Raw genomic sequence first — 19,169 nt, 5'->3', positions numbered from 1 at the left:
GCGAGCTGGAGGTTTTGAAGGCTGAAGTTGCAGCTCTGAAGAGGGAGAAGTCGGAGTTGTGATGAGTTATTTTGTTGGAGAAATGAATCTCTCCCAAAACACACAAATCTAACCGGCAAGTGCACCGGGTCGCATCAAGTAATAAAAACTCACGGGAGTGAGGTCGATCCCACAGGGATTGAAGGATTGAGCAATTTTAGTTTAGTGGTTGATTTAGTCAAGCGAATCAAGTGTTGGTTGGGTGATTTGTGATTTGCATAATGTAAATTGCATGAAATTAAAGAGAGCAGCAAATTAAATTGCTGAATCTTAAAGAACAAGAAATTAAATGGCAGAAACATAGAGTGCAAGAAATGTAAATTACGGAATTTTAAAGTGCAAGAAATGTAAATGGCTCGAAATGTAAAGGGGATTGGGAGTTGGATTTGCAGAAATTAAACAAAGAAAAGTAACTTGCATCAAACAAAAGAGTAAAAGGAGGTTTGGGTTGAATCGGATCTTGAAGCAGTAAAGTAAATGAACATTAAAAGCAAGAAACAAAATGTAAATTAGGAATTAGGAATTCAGATCTCAGGACCCAGAGACTAGAAAACCAAGTCTAGATCTCAATGCCTTCCTAGATCCAACAAGAGCAATTGCAAAGGAATTGTAAATTGCAAGGAAAGTAGATGAGAAGCAAGTAACAGAAATTAAATTCAATCAAGCAGTAAATAAAGCAGAGAGATCCAAGGATGAGATTGAAACAGAATTTCTTCAATTCTCCAACCCAAGATCCAAGACAATTGTAATTGAAATTGAAAGCAATAAAACTAAGAGGAAGAGAAGTGAATTCTCCTTCCCCAAGACTAAGAAATTAAAGTCCACTCAATATCCAAAGCTCTCCGAAAACTATTATGAACATTCAAAGGGAAAAGCTCTCCGAAGAACTTGAATTCTATCCTATTTATACACTTTCTTCAAATGATCTTCAAGTCTTGAGTTGGGCCTTTGCTCTTGGTGGAATTGGGTTGAAAGAGGCCTTGGTTGATTGCTCTTGAAGTTTGGAGAAGAACCAAAGTGAACCAATTGAACCGGGTTGGAGTTTTGCAAAAGTTGGTGCAAAAGTTAGAGCAAAAGTTAGGGTCTAACTTTTGGTCTAACTTTTCATATCAGCCCACAAAATTTGCTGCTATCCACGTTGGGGCGAAAGTTAGGGGTCTAACTTTTGCTCCAACGTTGGCCTTCCTTAGTGCACTTGTGGCGCCAACGTTAGCCTCAAAGTTAGGGGCTAACGTTGGCGCAAACTTTTGCTCCTCCCCTTGTATTTTTCATGTGCCAACGTTAGCCTCAAAGTTAGGGGCTAACGTTGGCGCAAACTTTTGGTGCCCAGGGGTGATTTTCATGTGCCAACGTTAGCCTCAAAGTTAGGGGCTAACGTTGGCGCAAACTTTTGGTACCCAGGGAGTGATTTTCAAGTTCCAACATTAGCCCAAAAGTTAGGGGCTAACGTTGAGGCTAACTTTTCACCCAAAAGTTTGTGCAAAAGTTTGAGGCTAACTTTAGGTCCAGCTTTTTGCTTCCTGGTTCAATTTCACTTATTCCATTGTCCTCTCTTTACTCCTAGCTATTCCTTCTTGCTTCAAGAAAGTGCAAGAAAGTGCATAATTCAATTGAAAACTAAAGAAAAAGGCTAGTGAAACTAGGCTAAGATGACTTGTCATCACAACACCAAACTTAAAGCTTGCTTGTCCCCAAGCAAGAAAAGATTTATTGAGAAGAAAGAATGAAATGGAAGAGGATGTTCATGCTAGCAGAGTATTATTGATAGTTCATGGGATTTTGTGTGGATATGTAAATACTCACTTCTTATTGACTCCTAGGCCTAGAAAGTCTCCTTCAAGCTTCAAGTAACATACTGCTATGACCTCTCATTATTCCTTTATCCTTGGCTATTACTTTGTTTATAAGCTCTATTTGAGTGTCATGTGTAGCAAGTTCATTTCCCTTTTCTTTATACTTGACACATTATTCACCATAGACACTTGGCTCACATTCCTTCGTAAAACATTGATGCCCAGCACCTCTTTGGGTTACTAAATGCCTTGTAGTTAGGTTGCTCTTGATAGTGGACTTTCAGCTGATGATCCCGGATTAGTTAACCCAAGTCACCGAGTGTTGATGCACTCCTAAGAGCTTACTAATCCAAGCAGATCCTAGTACAAAGACACCACAGGCATATATTTTAAAGTTCAAGCTATTGGTGTCCAGCTTTGTTTCTTTTTGTTTCCTTTTGTTCTGCCACTTTTTGGCTATCTCTTTTCTTTCTTTCTTTTTGTTTTTCTTTCTAACCAAGGAAATTTTTTTTTTATTTAATTGAGATTCATAGACAGTAGGCCACTCTTTACTTAGAATGAGATATCCTGGCTCTTTATTCATTAAAAGTGAGCTATTATACAATCACACACATACCACCACTTACTTTTATTCTACTTCTATCTAACAGAGACCATCTTACTTCATATTCAAACATTTCTTTTATTTAACTTAAAGATGCAGGGGACAAAACATGCTTCTTGTCAAGTGAAAGTAAACACACAAGCACACACATAAACTAGTTTACTTATTCTAAGAGAAGTTTGAATCTGTTTGAACTAAATGAACACTTTAACAAGACATCAATTAAAAGTATTTCTCAACAGCAAAGGTTAAGTATAGATACAACCTATTGGTTTGTATCTCTTTTGTTCTTCTTTCTGTTGTGCCCCTTTTTGAGTCTTGATGCATGGAATCTTCAATTGGTGGTTAACTCTGGGCAAACTTTTGTGTCCTTGCTAAAGGTTATGAAATTGAGACTAAACAAAAATAGTTAAGTTGTTGAATAATCTGTCTGATTGCTTGGAACTAGCAATGTGTAGGAAGTTAGAATGTAATTTTAAATGAAGTTTTGGTGGAACACCAAACTTAGCATCCTGCATTCTCCCTTAGATTGTTTTTGGTGTGCAACACCAAACTTAGCTCCTTGCAATACATAGCAGTTATCCAACGCTCTTATTGAAAAAGTTATGAAAGGAAAACTACCTCAGGTTGGGTTGCCTCCCAACAAGCGCTCTTTTATTGTCATTAGCTTGACAAAGAGAGCTCTCTTTTATGGTGGTTGGTGCTTGTAGGGCCTCAATTTGTCTCCTCTGACCGTGATCCTCTTCTTTGTTTTCTGGTGTTCAATTTCAGCATGCTCTAATGAGAGTATGCTGCTGACAGTGTAGTAGTCCTCGGTTTGTTGATTTGCCCCCAGCTGTTGATATATTAGTTGCACTTTGTCACCTTTGGAAAGCCCCTCTGTTGGAATCTTTCTGTTCTTCCAACCCCTTTTTGCTTTGTTTCTGCGTTTCATCTTTCCTTTTGTTGTTCTTTCTTTTCTGGCCGTAGGTTTTCCTTGGGGACCTCTCTTTTCAGTGGCCAATACTCTAATATCCTCTTGGGCTTTTTCATCAGTCTGCACAATCCTTAGCATTGGGATGTTGCTGTGACTTTCCTGGTCATTTTTCATATAGTCTTTCTTCTCCTTGCTAAATTGTGCCTCTGGTAATACCTTTAGAGTGACACTCTGGTCATGCATCCTGAGAGTTAATTCCCCTTCCTCTACGTCTATGATAGCTCTAGCAGTGGCCAAGAATGGCCTTCCCAGTATAACAGAGTCACCATCGTCCTCGTTTGATTCTAGAACCACAAAATCAGCAGGGTATATAAAGCTATCCACCTTGACCAAAAGATTTTCAATTACACCCCTGGGGTATACCATTGACTTATCTACCAGCTCCAGAGACATTTGTACTGGTTTGACCTCTTCTATATGCAGCTTTTTCACCAGGGAAGATGGAATTAAGTTAATACTTGCTTCGAGATCGCACATTGCTTTAGTGATGGTCACTTCCCCAATGGTGCAAGGCAACAGAAAGCTCCCTGGGTCCTCAAGCTTGGGAGGAATCCCCTTTTGAATCAATGCCCTGCATTCCTCAGTAATCACCATGGTTTCTTTCTCATGCCAACTTCTTTTCTTGTTGATAAGATCCTTCAGAAACTTGGAATATAGGGGCATTTGCTCAAGTGCTTCAGCCAAGGGGATATTAATTTCCAGTTTCTTGAAGGTCTCAAGGAACTTGTGAAAATGCTGGTCTTTAACCTCTTTGTTGAACCTCTGGGGATAAGGCAGTGGAGGTGTGATGCTCTTTCCTATTTGCTGCTGTCTCTGAGCTACTTCCTTTGAGCTTTGTGGCTGGTTGTCCTTCTCTTTAAGTTTCTCAGTGCTTTTGTTTGGCATCACAACTTGCTCCGTAGCTTCATCTGCCTTTGTTTGCTTCTCATCCTCTGTTGGTTCTTTGATGCTCTCTGCTTGCTTCTTTGTAGTGTCATTGTTGCTTATCAATGTTCTCCCACTCCTTAATTGTATTGCCTTACATTCCTCCTTGGGATTTGGGATTGTGTCACTGGGCAGTGAGCTTGAAGGTCTCTCAACAGATACTTGCTTGGAGAGTTGCCCCATCTGTCTCTCTAGGCTCTTCAGGGAGGCTTCTTGATTCTTGGTTACCATTTCCTGGTGTTTCAATATTTTGTCTATCACGGCCTCCAAGTTAGTGATTCTTTGGGCTTCAGGTGATACTTGAGGTGGGTTATGAGATGTGGGTGGTGGATGGTAGGCATTTTGGTTGGTGGGTTGGTTGTTAGATTGGTATTGGTTGGGGTTGGGGTAGTTGTTTTGAGGTTTTCTGTAGGGGTTTTGGTTAGTCTGCTGCTGGTTGTAGTTTTGGTTGTTTCTTGGGTTGTTTTGGTTTGAGTTCCTCTGCCATGGTTGTTGATTTTGGGTATGATTATCTCCCCATCTGAGGTTTGGGTGGTTCTTCCAGGATGGATTGTGTGTATCACCATACACTTCATTTGGTCCTTGGTTGTGCATATACTGTACTTGCTCTCGTGGTTGTTCTTCTTGAGTTTCTTCACTCTGTCCCCATGTGGTTGATGGTTGGCTGGTGTTAACTGCTGCAACTTGGAGACTATCAATCCTCTTGGCCATTTGCTCAAATTGTTGTTGAATTTGCTGCTGCATTATCTTGTTCTGAGCCAAGATTGAATCCACTCCTTCTAGCTCCATTACTCCTCTCCTTTGTGATGGTTGGCGGCCTCTTTGATGAGCAAAGAAATATTGGTTGTTGGACACCATATCAATGAGTTCTTGAGCCTCCTCTGCAGTTTTCATGAGTTGCAAGGAACCTCCAGCTGAATGATCCAAAGCTTCCTGGGATTTCAGTGTTAAACCTTCATAGAAGTTCTGCAGCTTCTCCCACTCATTAAACATGGTAGGGGGACATTTCCTGATTAGAGCCTTGTACCTCTCCCATGCCTCATAGATGGGTTCAGCCTCCATTTGTGTAAATGTTTGTACCTCAGCCTTCAACCTTATAATCCTCTGAGGTGGATAAAACTTGGCAAGAAACTTGGTTACCAAATCATCCCAGTTGTTGATGCTGTCCCTTGGAAAAGATTCCAGCCATTGAGTGGCCTTGTCCCTGAGAGAAAATGGGAATAGCATTAGCTTGTAACTGTCAGGAGGCACACCATTAGTTTTGACAGTGTTGCATATCCTCAAGAAAGTGGACAAATGTTGGTGTGGGTCTTCAAGTGGTCCTCCACCAAAAGAGCAATTGTTCTGAACCAAAGTGATGAGTTGTGGCTTGAGTTCAAAATTGTTAGCATTGACATTTGGAGCCAAGATGCTGCTTCCACAATGTCTAGGATTTGCAAAGGTATAGGAAGCCAAAACTCTCCTCTGGGGTGGGTTGTCATTGTTGTTGTCTGCTCCACCTGGTGGATTGGTTGAATGTTCCTCCATCTCTTGGAATTCTTCGTCTGATTCCTCTTCTCCAACAATATTTTTCCCTCTTTCAGCTCTTCTTAACCTCCTGAGAGTTCTTTCGTCTTGTTCATGAAAATTGGGTGTGATTCTTCTTGTACCTGACATACAAGCAGAGCATGAGAAATGCACAAAACCAGTGACACTTCAATCTACTGCTAGATTGCAGTGTTAGTTAGTTTAAACAAAAAATCAAACAGTTAGTGGGTTAATCAAAAATTAAAGAAAAAGTGCTTGATCTAGATTACCACCTCACTTAATCATTGTCAATCTATTCAATCCCCGGCAACGGTGCCAAAAACTTGATGAGTTATTTTGTTGGAGAAATGAATCTCTCCCAAAACACACAAATCTAACCGGCAAGTGCACCGGGTCGCATCAAGTAATAAAAACTCACGGGAGTGAGGTCGATCCCACATGGATTGAAGGATTGAGCAATTTTAGTTTAGTGGTTGATTTAGTCAAGCGAATCAAGTGTTGGTTGGGTGATTTGTGATTTGCAGAATGTAAATTGCATGAAATTAAAGAGAGCAGGAAATTAAATTGCTGAATCTTAAAGAACAAGAAATTAAATGGTAGAAACTTAGAGTTAAGAAATGTAAATTGCGGAATCTTAAAGTGCAAGAAATGTAAATGGCTCGAAATGTAAAGGGGATTGGGAGTTGGATTTGCAGAAATTAAACAAAGAAAAGTAACTTACATCAAACAAAAGAGTAAAAGGAGGTTTGGGTTGAATCGGATCTTGAAGCAGTAAAGTAAATGAACATTAAAAGCAAGAAACAAAATGTAAATTAGGAATTCAGATCTCGGGACCCAGAGACTAGAAAACCAAGTCTAGATCTCAATTCCTTCCTAGATCCAACAAGAGCAATTGCAAAGGAATTGTAAATTGTAAGGAAAGTAGATGAGAAGCAAGTAACAGAAATTAAATTCAATCAAGCAGTAAATAAAGCAGAGAGATCCAAGGATGAGATTGAAACAGAATTTCTTCAATTCTCCAACCCAAGATCCAAGACAATTGTAATTGAAATTGAAAGCAATAAAACTAAGAGGAAGAGAAGTGAATTCTCCTTCCCCAAGACTAAGAAATTAAAGTCCACTCAATACCCAAAGCTCTCCGAAAACTATTATGAACATTCAAAGGGAAAAGCTCTCCGAAGAACTTGAATTCTATCCTATTTATACACTTTCTTCAAATGATCTTCAAGCCTTGAGTTGGGCCTTTGCTCTTGGTGGAATTGGGTTGAAAGAGGCCTTGGTTGATTGCTCTTGAAGTTTGGAGAAGAACCAAAGTGAACCAATTGAACCGGGTTGGAGTTTTGCAAAAGTTGGTGCAAAAGTTAGAGCAAAAGTTAGGGTCTAACTTTTGGTCTAACTTTTCATATCAGCCCACAAAATTTGCTGCTATCCACGTTGGGGCGAAAGTTAGGGGTCTAACTTTTGCTCCAACGTTGGCCTTCCTTAGTGCACTTGTGGCGCCAACGTTAGCCTCAAAGTTAGGGGCTAACGTTGGCGCAAACTTTTGCTCCTCCCCTTGTATTTTTCATGTGCCAACGTTAGCCTCAAAGTTAGGGGCTAACATTGGCGCAAACTTTTGGTGCCCAGGGGTGATTTTCATGTGCCAACGTTAGCCTCAAAGTTAGGGGCTAACGTTGGCGCAAACTTTTGGTACCCAGGGAGTGATTTTCAAGTTCCAACATTAGCCCAAAAGTTAGGGGCTAACGTTGAGGCTAACTTTTCACCCAAAAGTTTGTGCAAAAGTTTGAGGCTAACTTTAGGTCCAGCTTTTTGCTTCCTGGTTCAATTTCACTTATTCCATTGTCCTCTCTTTACTCCTAGCTATTCCTTCTTGCTTCAACCTTTCTCCAAGCTTTCTTCACCTATCATTAATCAACCAAACACATCAAAGCTATGCTTAAAATCATGAGATATTCATTCTTTCATAATATGTGACAATTATAGTATAAAACCTCATGAAATAGCATGAATTCATACATGGTTGATTAAATCAAAGGAAACATGAAAATCTACCCAATTAGCTTGCTTATGGCTCAAGAAAGTGCATAATTCAATTGAAAACTAAAGAAAAAGGCTAGTGAAACTAGGCTAAGATGACTTGTCATCAAGTTGTTGGCTGATGCTAAGGATGCGATTGCTGCTACTGAGGAGACGATGAAGGCTCAGGCCTTGGTGTTGGCTCCGGGTTTGGACGTGTCTGTGATGGGGGCTTTCAAGACCGTCCGCGATGGCCGAATTGTCGACCTTGAGTAGCTTTATATCTTGTATTTTGAATTTTGCTTTGAACTTTAGTTTTTGCTTTGGGTATTTGGTTGGCTGTGGGCCGTGTAACCGTGAACTCGTAGTTTAAACTTTGTTTAATGGTTTTTGGGCCGTTCGGGCCTCTTTTTGTATTCCGTTTTAAGCTGTTCTATTGTTTATTTGTTCCCTGTTTGGGGTGAGCGGACCGTCGTGAGGTCGGTTTTTACATGGATATCCGTATTTCGGGCCTGGGGGGTGATCGGTCCCCTAATGGCGGCCGTGTTTTTGTTCCGTATTTGGAACAATTTTAGAAAATAAAGAAAATAGGGATAGCTTTTAATGGAATTTTATTGATGGGCGGGCCTCGTTAAAACCCTCCGTATGTGGCAGAAAAGAGTACCCGGGATTGATACTTAAGCAAAATTAAAAATTTAGGATTCGTAAAGGGAAGATAAGTGAAGAAAAGACATAAGCGATAAAGAGAAAAGGGGTGACCTAGGGAGGTCGGTCTAAGTGTAGTATCATCGTAAGTTGGCGGTGTTCCATGTCCTCGGGACTTCGTTGCCGTTAAGCCGTTCGAGCTTGTATGCTCCCTTTCCGATTGCAGCCTTGATTCTGTATGGTCCTTCCCAGTTGGAGGTGAGTTTTCCCTCTCTTGGGGTTGGGGGACCGATGTCGTTTCGTCGTAGGACGAGGTCGTCAGTTGCGAATTCTCGCCGGATGACTCCGTGGTTGTATCTTAGGCTGATTCTCTGTTTTAGGGCTAGCTCTCTGAGATGGGCTATGCTTCTTACTTTATCTGTGAGGTCTCGTTCTGCTTCTTCGTCGTTACCCCCGATCGTTCTCCGTGGACTGGGGTCTCCGATCTCTACTGGGATAACAGCCTCCGTGCCGTATGTTAATCGGAAGGGCTTTCCCCGGTGGCTGTCTGAGGGGTCGTGCGGTACGACCATAAAACCGATCCGAGTTCGTCTGCCCATAGTCCTTTGGCTTCGTCGAGCCGTTTCTTAGGTCCTTTGACTATTATTTTGTTTGTGGATTCCACTTGTCCGTTCGTTTGGGGGTGTTCAACTGAGCTAAAATGGTGGGATATGCATAGTCCTTTTAGGAATTCTCTGAATTTTTTGTCGGCGAATTGGGTTCCGTTGTCCGAGATGACGATCTCAGGGATCCCGAATCGGGTGATGATCTGTCGCCAGAGGAATTTTCGACATTGGGTTGCCGTGATGGAGGCCAGGGGCTCGGCCTCGATCCACTTAGTGTAGTAGTCTATGGCGACGATGAGATATCGGAGTTGGCCGGGTGCCGTGGGGAAAGGTCCGACAAGGTCAATCCCCCAGGTGCCGAATGGCCGTTCTGCCGATATGATGCTGAGCTGGTGTGGGGCGACTTGGTGGATATTGGCGTGCCTTTGGCATATGTCGCAGTTTTTTACTAGTTGCATGGAGTCTCGGATGACCGTGGGCCAGAAATAGCCGGCCCGGATAATTTTTGGGCAAGGGTTTTACCTCCGACGTGGTGGCCGCAACAACCTTCATGGATTTTGCGGAGTATGTACTCCGTGTCCCCGGGCTCGACGCATTTGAGTAGGGGTTGCGAGAATCCGCGTTTGTATAGTTGTCCTACGACGACTGTATAGTTGGCAGCTTCCCTTTTTGTCCGTTTTTCCTCTTTGGGGTCTTCGGGCAGTTTTCCTTTGAAGAGATATTGCAGGATGGGATAGGTCCATAATCCTTGGATGGAGAATGTCAGATAGGTGTTAGCCGTCATGGATATGGACGGTGATTTGATGAATTCCTGAATTAGGGATTTGTTGCCGTGTCCTGGTTTAGTGCTGGTGATGGGACGCAGAAGCTGGTGAATTAAAAATTATTAAAATGGTTACGTTGCAAGTATAGTTCTTAACTCACCGAAAATCTACCTATCAATTTAAAAGTATGTCCCAGAGAATTTCAATTAAAATTACTGGGAGTTTTAAGTCCCAGGTCGTCTCCCAACGAGTTGCAGAAAAGTGTGCTATCTTATTAATCAGATGTTCCAAGAAGTTGAGCTAAGTAAATTGGGATGTAAATTGAGGAAATTTAAATAATATGAATAAAAGCCTTGACTGGGAGTTGATTGGTTGAAATTTCTACTATTGATGGTGCGATTGTAAGATTAATTTATAATTAATGGTTATTCTGTTTGGTTATCCTTTACTAGGTAAGGGAAAGTCAAACAAGTTGGAATGTCAGATCTGTTCACAAGTTGCAACCCACTTAGTTCAAAGGGATTGGCGTCGGTGACAGGATAGCAATCCAACATTTAACCCAATTACAAATTTTCTTTCAATCGTTCCAACTCAAGAGTTCCTTTTAATCAACTCCCCATCAAGTAAAGAAACTACTCACGCATTGTAAATAAAGAATCCATAGCACATGAAAGGGAATTAAACGAAGACATGATTATTGGAATTGAAATTGAATTAAAAAGAAATAATCCTTGCATTAAATAATCATAAAAGTATTTGAATGACAAAATTGAACAAAACAAAGAACATGGAAGAATAAAACCAAGTTAAGAAAACAAACTAGAATGATGAAGTCTTGATGAGGAAATAACTCTTCTCAATGTTCTAGTGCTAAGACCAATTGAAAAATTAAAATCCTAAAAACCTAGAGAGGAAAACCTAAGAGAGTGAAAAAAACTAGCTCTAAAACTACTGAATGAATGTGTCTTTTGTTTCTGCATGTTCTCTGACTCTGGTCTGCTGTTCCGGGCCGAAAACTGGGCCGAAATGGGGTCCAAAATCACCCCCAACGAATTCTGCAGATTATGCAGATCGCACATGTCACGCGATCGCGTCATCTATGCGGTCGCGTCATCTATGCGGACGCGTCATTCGCGTTTTTCCTCGCCACGCGTTCGCGTTGTCCACGCTACCGCGTCGCTTGGGCTTTCCAATCCGTGCGGCCGTGTGAGCCATGCGGCCGCGTCGCTGCGATTTGCTCTCCTTCGCGCGGTCGCGTGAGCCATGCGACCGCGTCACTTCTCGTTGGTTATCTCCTCAAATTCTTGCGTTCCTTCCATTTTTGCTAGCTTCCTTTCCAATCTCCAACTCATTCATGCCCTATAAAGTCTGAAACACTTAACACACAGATCACGGCATCGAATGGAATAAAGGAGAATTAAAAATAAATAATTAAAGTCTCTAGGAAGCAATTTTCAAACATGTAATAAATTCAGGAAGGAAATCTAAATGCATGCTAATTTAATGAATAAGTGGGTAAGGATCATGATAAAACCACACAATTAAACACAATATAAACCATAAAATAGTGGTTTATCAACCTCCCCACACTTAAACATTAGCATGTCCTCATGCTTAATTGAAGGAGATAAGGAAATAAGTATGAACATGTAGAAACTCATGAAATGCAATGCAAACCTATATACATATAAATAAATGCAACTATATGATTCTTGTCCACTTGATCAAAAGTAAATAAGCTCTTCAAAACAGTTACAAATCAAATTCCACTAATTCTATCATTATACAGTAAAATGGATAAAAGCGCAAGAAGATAGCTCATGAAAGCAGGGAACATGAAAATTCAAGTATTGAACCCTCACTGATAATGTATGTACACTCTAATCTCTAGTGTATAGGGTGATCACTCTATCCTTCTCTAATCATGCTTTCTAACTTTTGTTCTTCTCCCAACCAATCAACAACAGTTAATATATCAATGCAAACATCATGAGGTCTTTTCAAGGTTGTAATGGGGCTAAGGTATAGGTAGGGATGTATATTTGGTCAAGTGAGCTAATAAATTGAATCTTTAATTAACCCAAGCTCTAACATAACTTGTATATACTTAATGTAATCTTTAAAGTTCATACCTAGCTACCCAGAATTCTCTTTTTCAATCCATACTCATGTATCAACTTATATTTTGGTTCTATCATATGTGCACTGATCTTTGAATTCTGAATTTAACATTGGGGTAATTTTGTCCCCTTATTTATTGATTTTTTTTTAAATAAATAAAGCTTATCAATGCACATAGATTTTTCATTTTTATATTTTCACATGAGTAGGTATCCAAATTCCCCTTAAATTTTTATGACACATTCCCTTAACAACTTTTGTTCTCACAATTTCCCATACTTAACTAGCACACATAATTCTATCTTAAGCTAACCAAAGATTCAAATTGGGATATACAATTGTTTTTTGGCTTAAGGTTAGTAATGTGGTAAAATATCGAACAAATGGGAATTAAAGGCTCGAAGTGGTTAACAAAGGTAATTGAAAAGGGTAGGCTTAATTTGGATGAGTGAGTTTAAACAAATAATGGCCTCAATCATGTACAAGCATGCAAATATAATAACTATTGGACATATAAGATAAAACAAAATATAGATTACAATCATAGAGAAGTAAACACACAAGAATGAAATAATTATGGTTAAATAATGTAACCATTCATAAAGGCTCAAATCTTCCACAGGTTGTGTGTTCTTTAACTCAAATATCATGTTCCAAATACAACTCAAGCAAATTTATCATAAGAATTTTTTTTTTGAAAAATTAGTGAAATTTTTTTCCAAAGATAGATTTTAAAAGAAACTTATTGTCTTTTCAATCAAGTAGAACATACATGCAACTATCCTAACCTATGCAATTTATTCTATTCTATAAAGGAAAGAAAAATCTAACTAAAATATCCTAATTATTGGTGCCAGAGAAGAGAATTTACCTCCGGAAGTCAGGTACTGACCGACCTCCCCACACTTAAGGCTTTGCACCGTCCTTGGTGCCATCTGTCAGAAACAGGGGTGGGCTGGTAGCAGTATCTCCATCATTGGGACCGTCATGGCTCCCTGTGCTAGTAAAGGAAGTGGAGTCCGGGGTGTCTGAGTCTCTGAAGCGTCCCTTGAGTAGCTCCTTGAGGTGTTTGAATCGGCGCTCGTTACGGCGCTCTCTCATCTTTGCTTTCTATTCTTGCTGATCCAACCGTTCGATTATCTGCTGGAGCAATTTCTCAGTTGTAGATGCCTGTGGTGTTGAAGAAGGCTTATCTTCAACTGGAGCAGTAGGAAGGCTTGTAGTGGCTGCTGAGAGTCTGAGGTATTTCCCATTAGGGACATATTGATCATCCCGTGGAAGCATGGCTTTGGTGTCCCCAGCTCTGTAGGAGACTCTGGCTGCTGAGACAAGATCTGAGACCAAGGCGGGAAAAGGTAAGTTGCCCGCAATTTGTACGTGTTCCATAGCATTCCGGATATGTCTTGAGAGATTTAGAGGTTGGTCTGTAAGGATGCACCATAGTAGAACAGCCATGTCTGCAGTGAAAGAGGACTCATGAGTGCTCGGAAAGACGTAATGGGACATGATCTGTGCCCATACGCGAGCCTCCAAGGTAAGTGCTGAAGCCAAGATTCCCTTAGGGCGGGTACGGTGGTATCCGTAGATTCAACGGCTGCCAGGTAATGCGATGACTCCGAGAAAGGAGTCCCAGTCGAATTGGTATCTCTGGCGTTGAAGGGCGGCTTCTTGAAAAGCGTCCATTCCTGCTGGAATAGGGGGAAGACTCAGAGCTTGCTGAATGGCCTCTTCTGTGATGGGGACTTGCTTCTGCCGGACATAAACAGACTACAGGGTCGGCATGTAGAAGTTGGAGTAGAACTCAACTACCCAAGAAAGATTGACCTGCCTTGGCTGTTTCCGTAGGAAACCCCATTGTCTTCGCTCAATTTGCGGCTCAACAAAGGTGGCAATATTGGACGGGAGGATAAGAAGGTATTCATTGTTATAGTTCCTTTCTGCCAGGATAGGGAACATCTGCTCACAGTAGCGATTGGAAAATCGCGCAGCGTCCTTTGCTGGAAAGGCTTTCTCCTTTTCGTCAACCTTTATTATCCTCTTGACTCGTTTTGTTAAGGGCTTGACTGCGGTTGAAGAAGGCTCTGCCACTAATGCTCTTTTAGTTCCTCTTCTTGCTGGTGGTCTGGAAGTTGCTTTCTCCTTTCCTTTCTTGGTGGCCATCCTGAAAGAAGGGAAGAGAAAGAAAATTAAATTTAAAGAGAGATATAGCAAGGAAGGAAACGGAAAAGAGGGTGAATGATGCACAGTAAAATGTAGATGACATTAACACATGCTCTCGAGTACATATGAAAATTCATCAATAGGAAATAGCTAGTGCATAAAAAGACAAGTGAATGCAAGGTGTTTATTGGCATGCTGGCAAAGAGCATGAGTAGCATAGACCAAGCATTACTTTGTAACAAACCATCACGTTTGTATTGACAATTGAATTCAATTAATAAAATAATAAGGAAAAGTTATGAAAAGCAAGCATTGAATAGTATAGTAACATAGAGAAGTGCATAATGCCACATGGGCTTTTTCACAAACACATAGCATGCATGGTGAATAGGGTATAGAAAATATGAAGATGAACATGCAAGCAATCCCTTAAATGGGAGAAAAATAATTGTCAAATAATTTGCAATAATCCACAAGCATATAATGAGGGATGATGACTCAAAAGGTTTTTAACACCATGTAAAGAAAAGAAAAGAAGAAGAAGAAAAAAAAATTTTGAAAAGAAAAAGAAAAGAAAAAGAAAATAATAATATATATACATAATATAATAAGAATGATAGAAAAGAGAAGAAGGAAGAAGAAGGTAAAACCTTGTTAATGATGGTGAGAGAGATAGAGAGTGAAAGGTGAGATAGAAAGGGGAAGGGGGAAGGAAGAAAGAAGGAGGGAAAAGAAAAATTATGATTTGGAGGAGAAGAAGATAAGATATGTGGCAATTTTAGGTTGAGCTGTGCGGCGCATGCGACGCGGCTGCGTGGGGCACGCGTTCGCGTGGGTGCGCGTCAGGGAGGGGAACGCGATCGCGTCGGTCACGCGGTCGCGTGGCCCATGTTATGCGTCTGGCGCGAGTGCAGCCTCGCTCCAGCACAACTCTCTGTTCAATTTAATTCAATTGCCAAATTGGGGTGACGCGATCGCGTGGGTCACGCGATCGCATGAGTGTGCGTTATAAAATGGGTGACGCGGCCGCGTCAGCGATGCGGTCGCGTGACAAGGATTGTGCTCCCAGCACCAATCCAGCATCACTCTCGCACAGAACGCGACTGTGCACCCTTTTACGTCGAAAACTCAGGGCACGCGGCCGCGTGGGGCACGCGGTCGTGTGGGAGGCCATGATTTCCATGCGACGCGGTCGCATCAGCGACGCGGTCGCCGGGGGTAATTTGTGCTATTGGCACGACTCCAACGCTGCTCCTGCGTAACTTTCTGTTCATTTTTATTTTTCTTTGCTCCCCCTGCCACGCGGACGCGTCGCTGGTGTGATCGCGTCGTGCGGCGAAAATTTTTTTTTTTTAAAAAGAAATATAAGGACATGTAGGTGTAAAAGCATGAAAGTATTAATAAAGAGAAGGGTTATTGAAGAAGAAGAAAAAACTAAAAGTGAAGAAAAGAACGATCATACCGCAGTGGGTTGTCTCCCACCAAGCACTTTGCTTTAACGTCCGTAAGTTGGACGCTCCACTAGCTCAATCTGCTGCGATGTGGGGATCTTCCAGGCCGAAGATCTCAAGCTCCTTATTTTTCTGCACCTTCTCACCATGGTACAGCTTCAGGCGTTGTCCATTAACCTTAATAAGTTCAGAGCTTGAAGGATGGCTTAGGTGATAGACTCCGTACGGTTCAGCCTTCTCTACTCTGTATGGACCTTCCCATTTTGATCTCAACTTACCGGGCATGAGCCTTAGTCGAGATTTGTAAAGGAGGACAAAATCTTCAGGTTGAAACTCTTTCTTCTTGATGTTTTGATCATGCACAGCTTTCGTCTTTTTCTTGTAAATTCTGGAATTCTCATAAGCTTGCGAAGGTTCTCCAGTTCCTGCAATTGCAACTTCCTTTCAGCTCCGGCATTCTCAATTCCCATGTTGCACTCCTTAACTGCCCAGAAAGACTCTGTGTTCGATTTCAACTGGGAGATGGCAAGCTTTTCCATAAACCAAGCGGAAGGGGCTCATCCCAATGGGTGTCTTGTATGCTGTTCTATATGCCCACAGTGCATCTTGTAGCCTGGTGCTCCAGTCTTTTCTATGAGGCTTTACTATCTTTTGCAAGATACGCTTAATTTCTCTGTTTGACACCTCGACTTGCCCATTAGTTTGGGGATGGTAAGCAGTTGCAACTTTATGGATTATCCCATGCTTCTTCATCAATCCTGTTAGTCTCCTGTTATAAAAATGGGTGCCTTGATCGCTCACGATTACTCGTGGTGATCCAAAGCGACATATAATATGGTTTCTCATGAAGGAAACAACAGTGTTAGCATCATCAGTGCGCGTAGGAATTGCTTCCACCCATTTGGAAACATAGTCCACAGCTAACAATATATAAAAATATCCATTAGAATTTGGAAATGGGCCCATGAAGTCAATGCCCCAAACATCGAAAATTTCACAGAAGAGCATATATTGTTGAGGCATCTCATCCCTCCTGGATACATTACCAAATTTCTGGCATGGGGGGCAGGATTTACAAAACTCAGCAGCGTCTCTAAAAAGAGTAGGCCACAAGAATCCACAGTCTAAGATCTTTCTAGCTGTTCGTTGAGGGCCAAAATGTCCTCCACTCTCAGATGAGTGACAGGCCTCTAAAATGGACTGGAATTTTGATTGAGGCACACAACGTCTAATTATCTGGTCAGCGCCACATCTCCATAAATATGGGTCATCCCATATATAATATTTAGACTCACTTTTCAGCTTGTCTCTTTGATGTTTAGAAAAATGTGGAGGAAATGTGTGGCTAACTAAATAATTAGCAACAGGTGCATACAAAGGGTCTACCTCAGATACTGCTTGTAGGTTATCAAAAGGAAAATTATCATCTATAGGAGTAGAATCATCCTTAATATGTTCAAGGCGACTCAAGTGGTCTGCTACTAACTTCTGATTACCACTCCTGTCCTTTATTTCTAAATTAAATTCTTGTAGCAGCAGTATCCAACGTATAAGTCTTGGTTTGGACTCCTTTTTAGCTAATAGATACTTTAGAGCTGCGTGGTCCGAATACACTACTACTTTGGTACCAAGTAAATAGGCCCAAAATTTATCCAGAGCAAAAACAATAGCAAGAAGTTCTTTCTCAGTAGTAGTATAATTGGACTGGGCAGTGTCTAAAGTCTTAGACACATAGGCAATAACAAAAGGATCCTTACCTTCACACTGAGCCAGCGCTGCTCCTACTGCATGGTTGGAAGCATCGCACATGATTTCAAACGGCTGGTTCCAGTCTGGTCCTCTCACAATTGGGGCTTACATTAGAGCAGTCTTCAGCTTATCAAACGTTTGTTTGCAATCCTCACTGAACTCAAACTCAATATCCTTCTGCAGTAATCTGGATAAGGGAAGTGCCACCTTACTAAAGTCCTTAATAAATCTCCTGTAGAAACCTGCATGGCCAAGGAACGAACGGACTTCCCTCACAGAAGAGGGGTAAGGTAAACTAGAAATAACATTCACCTTTGCTGGGTCTACAGAAATGCCATTATTAGATACCACATGTCCTAATACAATCCCTTGTTTTACCATAAAGTGGCATTTTTCGAAATTCAATACAAGGTTTGTATTAACACATCTATCTAATACTCTAGATAACCCATCTAAGCAAAGGCTAAAAGAATCACCATAAATGCTAAAATCGTCCATAAAAACTTTCATACAGTCCTCAATAAGATCAGAGAAAAGACTCATCATGCACCTTTGAAAAGTGGCTGGTGCATTGCACAAGCCAAAGGGCATTCTCTTATAAGCATAGGTCCCAAAAGGACATGTAAAAGTAGTCTTTTCCTGATCCTCAGGAGCTATATGAATCTGGAAATAACCTGTGTAACCATCTAGAAAGCAGTAATGTGATTTACCTGACAGGCAATCCAGCATTTGATCAATGAATGGAAGTAGGTAGTGATCCTTACGGGTAGCTTGGTTGAGAGGCTTGTAATCAATGCAGACTCTCCAAGCATTCTGAACTCTAGTTGCTATGAGCTCTCCATGCTCATTCTTCACGGTAGTGACTCCGGACTTCTTGGGCACCACTTGTACTGGGCTTACCCATTCACTGTCTGAAATGGGGTATATGATACCGGCCTCCAATAGTCTGGTCACCTCCTTCTTGACAACTTCTAAGATGGTGGGATTCAATCTTCTCTGAGGTTGACGGACAGGTCTTGCTCCCTCTTCTAAAAATATTCTGTGCTCGCATACTTGAGGGTTGATTCCCACTATGTCTGCCAAACTCCACCCAATTGCCTTCTTATGCTTCCTTAGCACATCAAGTAGCTGCTCTTCTTGTTGAGAAGTCAGGTCTCTTGCAATAATAACCGGAAGCTTCTGCTCGTCCTCGAGATAAGCATATTTGAGGTGTGGAGGAAGAGGTTTCAATTCTAACTTTTGATCATGGGCAGGCTCTGGATTATCTGGAGCTCGTGAAAATGACGAAGTGCCCTCACTGTCAGTTAAGAGGGTCCTCACACTCGGACCTTGTCGAGTGTGCCTCTCTTCAAACTCTTCTTTTTGAACTTCAGCCACACTTTCGTCTATGACATCACACTGGAAGATAGAACGATCTTCTGGGGGTTGTTAATGACTCCATTCAAATTGAAGATCACTATGCGGCCATCTATTTCAAAGGAGTATGTTCCTGAAAAAGCATCCAATTTGAATTTTGATGTCTTCAGGAATGGTCTTCCAAGTATGATCGATGATGGCTTATCTGAATCATTATGGGGCATCTCCAAGATATAAAAATCAGTGGGAAATGTGAGCCCTTTAATATTCACAAAAACATCTTCAGCAACTCCAGCCACTGTAATAATGCTTTTATCTGCTAACACAAAACGAGCTGCCGACCTTTTTAAGGGAGGGAGCCTCAAAACATCATATATGGACAAAGGCATTATACTGATACATGCTCCTAAATCACACATGCAATCATAAATTACTACAC

General features: G+C 41.3%; 1 protein-coding gene across 1 annotated transcript; it reads right to left on the bottom strand.

Annotated features, from left to right (window-relative positions):
- Positions 1-8,664: 8,664 nt before the first annotated feature.
- On the bottom strand, positions 8,665-9,123 carry LOC148555375 (uncharacterized). The gene has a single exon (XM_088490641.1). It carries the CDS (start codon positions 9,121-9,123, stop codon positions 8,665-8,667), a length of 459 nt encoding a protein of 152 aa, XP_088346767.1.
- Between the last annotated feature and the right edge of the window lie 10,046 nt (positions 9,124-19,169).

The sequence above is a fragment of the Arachis ipaensis genome, chromosome B6, assembly GCF_059453495.1.
Source record: "Arachis ipaensis isolate K30076 ecotype BB chromosome B6, ASM5945349v1, whole genome shotgun sequence".
NCBI lineage: Eukaryota > Viridiplantae > Streptophyta > Magnoliopsida > Fabales > Fabaceae > Arachis > Arachis ipaensis.
This window is presented reverse-complemented; position numbering and strand designations above follow the sequence as displayed.